Source organism: Sinocyclocheilus grahami, unplaced genomic scaffold (genome assembly GCF_001515645.1).
Source record: "Sinocyclocheilus grahami isolate Dianchi unplaced genomic scaffold, SAMN03320097.WGS_v1.1 scaffold641.1, whole genome shotgun sequence".
Classification (NCBI taxonomy): domain Eukaryota; kingdom Metazoa; phylum Chordata; class Actinopteri; order Cypriniformes; family Cyprinidae; genus Sinocyclocheilus; species Sinocyclocheilus grahami.
Genome location: NW_015505820.1, coordinates 854974 through 862645, shown reverse-complemented (window position 1 = coordinate 862645; position 7672 = coordinate 854974). Strand labels below are relative to the sequence as shown.

At 36.1% G+C, this 7672-nt stretch overlaps 1 protein-coding gene across 1 annotated transcript in view; it reads left to right on the top strand.

Moving 5' to 3' along the window:
* The window catches only part of LOC107558331 (sickle tail protein homolog), a 76533-nt gene that overhangs the window by 59970 nt on the left and 8891 nt on the right, over positions 1-7672 (top strand). The window contains exon 3 of the mRNA XM_016241983.1: positions 7046-7154. Within this exon, the coding sequence (XP_016097469.1) occupies positions 7046-7154 (109 nt within the window). The remainder of the gene's footprint in view (positions 1-7045; positions 7155-7672) is intronic.

Here is a 7672-nt window from a genome sequence, read left to right as displayed (position 1 = left end):
TATAATGTTACAAAAGCTTTTTATTTCAGATAAATGCTGATCTTTGGATCTGTCTATTCATCAAAGAATCCTGAATTTTTTTTTTTTAATATTGATAATCAGCAAATCAGCATATTAAAATAATTTCTGAAGGATCATGTGACACTGAAGACTGGAGTAATGATGCTGAAAATTTGGCTATGTATGATCACAGGAATACATTACATTTTAAAATCTATTCAAATAGAAAGCAATTTTAAATAGTACAAATATTTCAACATTTTACTGTTTTTGCTGTACTTTGGATCAAATAAATGCAGCCTTGGTGAGCAAAAAAAAACCTACATTAAAAATCTTACTGTTCAAAAACTTTAGACTGGTAGTGTAGGCTGATTATTCTTATAGATTGAAACAAATGTGCTTCAGCCAGAAAAAAAGGGTATGAAAAGTGCTCCGAGTCGCTGCAGAAAACAAAAAAATTGAACAACAACAAAAACTGGAAATGTTGCTGGAGACGGGCTTATTTAAAATGAAAACTGATTCTCTGCCAGCAGGAGGCGCTTTTAGAGTGATAAAACTAGCGGTTTCTCCAGTAATGGCTGTAATCAAAGAAGCTCCGCTCATGAATGCTACTTTATCAGATCAAATGAAAATGCCATCGAAACTTTTCCCTTCAGAGATACATTCATATAAAACACCCGTGCCGTGTTATGATTTTGAAACGTGCAGTGCTCATGTTTATTCAACGAAGTCAAACGCCACAAATAAATCAATGTATGGGAAACTGGTAATGTATATCGAAATATGGGAAATGTGTTTAAAAATCATATCACCGTTATTGAAAAAAATTATATCGCGATACATATTGATATTGAATTATTGTCCAGCCCTATGCTGGACAGTATTTATTTATTGCCAGTTGTTCAAATCGCGGTAATCCAGTACGGTTTTAATTAGGGCTGAACGATTAATTGCATTTGCGATAATATCGCGATATGAAATAAGGCGATTTTTGAATCACAGAGACTGTGATTACACGGTCATGTGACACGCGAGAGTAAAGAGGTGTGTTCCACTTGAAGATCGATCGGTGTATGACATCAAAGTACGGCGAGAGAAAGCATGAGACGTCCGCGTTCTCTTATAGCTCTCGCAGTACACTCTTAAAAATAAAGGTGCTTCACGATGCCATAGAAGAACCTTTTTGTCTAAATGGTTCCATAAAGAACTTTTAACCTCTGAAGAACCTTTCTGTTTGACAAAAGGTTCTTTGGGGCGAAAGAAGGTTCTTCAGATTATAAAAAGGTAAGAAAGAGATGGTTCTTTAAAGAACCTTTGACTGAATGGTTCTTTGTGGAACCAAAAATGGTTCTTCTATGGCATCGCTTGAAGAACCTTTTGAAGCACCTTTATTTTTAAGAGTGTACTTTGATGACACACACCCATCGTTCTAAGCAGCGGTGCTTCAAGTTGAGCGCGGGCCATCAGCAGAAAAAGAAAAGAAATAAAATGGTAAACAGCCAAAGGACGTAACTTAGAATGGGAGATGGATTGGTTTGTGAAAGCGAAGAGAATAGCCATAGATGAAGTCGCACAGACCCAGGCAGGTGCTGGTCATTCACAAGCTAAATGCAGAAAATATGACAAGCCATATCTTGCTCTCGGCTTCACTCACCGTGTCTATACCGCACGCTACAGTTGTGCATCGCGCTGCAACAGCTCTACACGACGCGGCAAAGCGACCGTTGCAAATCATTTTAACTTTGTGTCAGTACCTTATAAATAGAACAAGGCATCAGTTTAATGTCAGGTTTTGTCTCCACATCCAGTGTACACAGCGTCACTGATTATAACGGTTCTACTGTATTTTGCCGCTCGTGTCTGGTATAGACATGGTGTTTAATGTTGGTGAGGAGGAAAGCCTGTGTGTGTCCTATGCCTTAGCGGACAGCATGAAACCCACAAAAAATAAATAAATAACAGCGAGGGAATAATAATAATAAGTTATTCTCTCTATGCTATTTTTCAATGTTTCAAGTGATGCAGGTGTTTTTTCCCTGTAGGTTTTTTAAATTAAAAAAGCATACATTTTTCATAATGTTTAGTGAAATTATTTGGTAGTCTGAGGTGGGATGGGGATTCAGGAAAGGGGGGCAGATTTTTTTTATAGGTTTAAAGGGGGGCGCGACCAAAAAAGTTTGAGAACCACTGGTCTAAAGTTAACAGACAGTGTTTAAAAAGTGCAGTCCACATGTTTACATATGTTTATTACAGTGACTTTGAATTACCTAAAGTAGTGTGGTAAAGCAACAGATTTGTTTTTATATTTCTGCAATCTACTTTAGTTTGTGTGATTTGTTACTGACTTTCATATTAATGTTTACACCAGGCTTATTTAAACATAATGATTACATGCTTACAAGGTTGGAAGTTCAACAAATCAGTAAATGTACTGTGATTGTAGTTGTTAAATAAAAATGTCATTCATATCAATTCATGCATCACCTAATTTCATTTTAACATATAGGCCTGGCCTACAGAAAAGAATATTTATGTTTAATCTATCTAATAGTGTGTTGAGCATACTATACAATGATTTATAGCTTGTCTTTGTTGAATAATACAGAACATAAAGAGCTTTAAAAAAATTATTGCATATTAAATTGCAATCGCAATATTGGTAAAAACAATCGCAATTAGATTATTTTCCAAAATCATTCAGCCCTAGTTTTAATGCTAATTAAAAGATGAAAAGGTAATACTAACCGTGGGCAATTTTATCATGATTTATCGTCAAACCGGTAATCGTTACATCCCTACTGATTACAGCCTGGGATTACAAAGATTTGTATTTTAAAGAAAACCAGTTCGAAGGGAGCATAATAGATTGAAACAAATGTGCTTCAGCCAGAAAAAAAGGGTATGAAAAGTGCTCCGAGTCGCTGCAGAAAACAAAAAAATTGAACAACAACAAAAACTGGAAATGTTGCTGGAGACGGGCTTATTTAAAATGAAAACTGATTCTCTGCCAGCAGGAGGCGCTTTTAGAGTGATAAAACTAGCGGTTTCTCCAGTAATGGCTGTAATCAAAGAAGCTCCGCTCATGAATGCTACTTTATCAGATCAAATGAAAATGCCATCGAAACTTTTCCCTTCAGAGATACATTCATATAAAACACCCGTGCCGTGTTATGATTTTGAAACGTGCAGTGCTCATGTTTATTCAACGAAGTCAAACGCCACAAATAAATCAATGTATGGGAAACTGGTAATGTATATCGAAATATGGGAAATGTGTTTAAAAATCATATCACCGTTATTGAAAAAAATTATATCGCGATACATATTGATATTGAATTATTGTCCAGCCCTATGCTGGACAGTATTTATTTATTGCCAGTTGTTCAAATCGCGGTAATCCAGTACGGTTTTAATTAGGGCTGAACGATTAATTGCATTTGCGATAATATCGCGATATGAAATAAGGCGATTTTTGAGACTGTGATACTGTGATTACACGGTCATGTGACACGCGAGAGTAAAGAGGTGTGTTCCACTTGAAGATCGATCGGTGTAAAGTACGGCGCCTTTTTGTCTAAATGGTTCCATAAAGAACCTTTAACATCTGAAGAACCTTTCTGTTTCACAAAAGGTTCTTTGTGGTGAAAGAAGGTTCTTCAGATTATAAAAAGGTAAGAAAGAGATGGTTCTTTAAAGAACCTTTGACTGAATGGTTCTTTGTGGAACCAAAAATGGTTCTTCTATGGCATCGCTTGAAGAACCTTTTGAAGCACCTTTATTTTTAAGAGTGTACTTTGATGACACACACCCATCGTTCTAAGCAGCGGTGCTTCAAGTTGAGCGCGGGCCATCAGCAGAAAAAGAAAAGAAATAAAATGGTAAACAGCCAAAGGACGTAACTTAGAATGGGAGATGGATTGGTTTGTGAAAGCGAAGAGAATAGCCATAGATGAAGTCGCACAGACCCAGGCAGGTGCTGGTCATTCACAAGCTAAATGCAGAAAATATGACAAGCCATATCTTGCTCTCGGCTTCACTCACCGTGTCTATACCGCACGCTACAGTTGTGCATCGCGCTGCAACAGCTCTACACGACGCGGCAAAGCGACCGTTGCAAATCATTTTAACTTTGTGTCAGTACCTTATAAATAGAACAAGGCATCAGTTTAATGTCAGGTTTTGTCTCCACATCCAGTGTACACAGCGTCACTGATTATAACGGTTCTACTGTATTTTGCCGCTCGTGTCTGGTATAGACATGGTGTTTAATGTTGGTGAGGAGGAAAGCCTGTGTGTGTCCTATGCCTTAGCGGACAGCATGAAACCCACAAAAAATAAATAAATAACAGCGAGGGAATAATAATAATAAGTTATTCTCTCTATGCTATTTTTCAATGTTTCAAGTGATGCAGGTGTTTTTTCCCTGTAGGTTTTTTAAATTAAAAAAGCATACATTTTTCATAATGTTTAGTGAAATTATTTGGTAGTCTGAGGTGGGATGGGGATTCAGGAAAGGGGGGCAGATTTTTTTTATAGGTTTAAAGGGGGGCGCGACCAAAAAAGTTTGAGAACCACTGGTCTAAAGTTAACAGACAGTGTTTAAAAAGTGCAGTCCACATGTTTACATATGTTTATTACAGTGACTTTGAATTACCTAAAGTAGTGTGGTAAAGCAACAGATTTGTTTTTATATTTCTGCAATCTACTTTAGTTTGTGTGATTTGTTACTGACTTTCATATTAATGTTTACACCAGGCTTATTTAAACATAATGATTACATGCTTACAAGGTTGGAAGTTCAACAAATCAGTAAATGTACTGTGATTGTAGTTGTTAAATAAAAATGTCATTCATATCAATTCATGCATCACCTAATTTCATTTTAACATATAGGCCTGGCCTACAGAAAAGAATATTTATGTTTAATCTATCTAATAGTGTGTTGAGCATACTATACAATGATTTATAGCTTGTCTTTGTTGAATAATACAGAACATAAAGAGCTTTAAAAAAATTATTGCATATTAAATTGCAATCGCAATATTGGTAAAAACAATCGCAATTAGATTATTTTCCAAAATCATTCAGCCCTAGTTTTAATGCTAATTAAAAGATGAAAAGGTAATACTAACCGTGGGCAATTTTATCATGATTTATCGTCAAACCGGTAATCGTTACATCCCTACTGATTACAGCCTGGGATTACAAAGATTTGTATTTTAAAGAAAACCAGTTCGAAGGGAGCATAATTAGCTTTTGGGGTTAAAAGAATTTCTTAATATGAAATTCGAAGAGTATGTCAATTAGATTAGACTGTGCAGAAATTGAAATCTACACGCTAATACATGAAAAGGTAATACTAACCGTGGGCAATTTTATCATGATTTATCGTCAAACCGGTAATCGTTACATCCCTACTGATTACAGCCTGGGATTACAAAGATTTGTATTTTAAAGAAAACCAGTTCGAAGGGAGCATAATTAGCTTTTGGGGTTAAAAGAATTTCTTAATATGAAATTCGAAGAGTATGTCAATTAGATTAGACTGTGCAGAAATTGAAATCTACACGCTAATACACACTATACTCATAGTCACCAATGCTGATGTTGTTAATATGAATCATTTGAGAATAAAGTATAACAATAATAATAATTTGAACGGTTCGATGTTATATAAGCTAACCGAATTTTAGATTTAATCACCATTGGTAGCGAGATTTATGGTAATGCTTTTTTCCTCAGTTGGTCAGAACAAATGAGGCAGACTTGTTTCTTACAATTTCGGATGGCAATAGGGTGAAAATTCTTATTTCCAAGACTTAGGCTAGAATCTGTGATTGCGAAGTACAGTAAATATCCACACCGGTGCGGTGACTGACTGCCACACATACTCTTCATAACATAGATTCATCCGTGCTGGAGCCGTGCCGCCGCACAACCCACGCAAGCTAGATAATACCGCACACAGCTGCAATTCCAGGTTTTCAAACAGAGATGGTGACAAAGAGACAAAACTTACGAACTGCAGCATTAAACTAATTATAGAAAAGGTTTGAGAATAGAAGCTAACCTGTGGTGACTCACACAGGCACAAACACACCCTTGAGCTTTTATTGTCATCAGTCGGTTGACAGCTCCTGTTTTGTGCGTGCCCTCTGAAAATCATTGTGTTGGTGGCTGTGGGTCTAATTTCCCACCTCCTGCCCTCAAAAGAACCCCAGGACACTTTGCTGTGGTCTGGAAAGTTCTGATCCGGTTTCATCTGGTTCAGTTCAAACTCTCTCTTTTGCTACCTCATATCAAAGAGATGAATAAACATCTATATTACAAGAAACCAAAGGTGTGTGGGTGTTTCAGTGTCAGGAGATCTGCTCTTTCATACATTTGTTGACTTTTAATGATGCATCAGCCGATTTAAATATCAAAAGCTCTTTGTATCAGTTGTCATGACTTATTTTAAAATGTATTTGGCTGGAACGGATTCCTGTTGTTTGCTCAGAAATGAATATATGTCATAATTTACTCACCTTGATGTAGTTCCTGAATGGCTTGTAAACAAATATGACATGTTTGAATATGTGGATATGTGAATGACGTTTGAGAATACAAATTTCCTTAAATTTAAAATTCACTTAAACTATTATTCTTCAAAAGCTGTTCAAATGAATTAGAACATGTTTCTTTTGTAGGGGTAAATGAAGAATGAAAGTGTTCAATATGCTTAGTTTGTGACCCCTGACACATCATTTAGCATCTCAGGTCCTTTTCTTGGCTATCGTAATGGCCCATAAGTGCTTGGCAGGAGTCTGGACTGTCACATACTTCTCCACACCTCTTTTTGTTGGAGGAAGTACTTATAAAAACACATTTTAAAAGTTATAAAATGTTTAGAGTGATGATCCTCATCAGCTGCTGTGGGTTTGTGTGGGCATTTTCAAGCATGAACATCATTCCTCTCTGCTGAATTCCACATTTTCTGTTCTATTATGCATATGTTCCTTATCAATGTTTTTTACTATGTATCTCTTTCTCTCTGTCCTAATAGTTATTTCAGGGGATGTTGTCCGCTCTGCACTCTGAGATAGATATTCAAAGATATCTGCTGAAAATCCAGAACGTTGGTTCACGCAGAGTCAGTACAAGCACGGATGAAAGTGTGTGTTCCGCATGTGTGTGTTTAACAATACCACACAATCACCTAACATGGAAAAACGTATTCATCTGAAACTAATAAACTGACTGGACTGATATATACAGGCATGTCCATACTGCCTTTGATGTATAAATTATGTGTACACTTTGAATCTAGTTTTTGGTGTATGTAGTCAGTCTGATCTGCATGACTGATTGCAGTCTTCACAGCTGACCGGCAGCTGTCGCTTTAAATGAAATGTGCAGTGTGTGTTTCAGAAAATGTTAATGTATTCATACAAATTATGCTTTGGTCACAATGAGTGGTTCAAGTTTTCATGCATGTAGTGAAGAAACCCTGTTGGAAATCCAGCTAAAACCAGCTTCTGATGGTTTTACAAGGTTCTGCACTGTTAGAGATAAAGGTTCCAAAAAATAAAGGTTTCACAGTGATTCCATAGAAGAATAATTTGTTCTAAAAAAAAAAATTATATATATATATATATATATATATATATATATATATATATATAAAGAACCA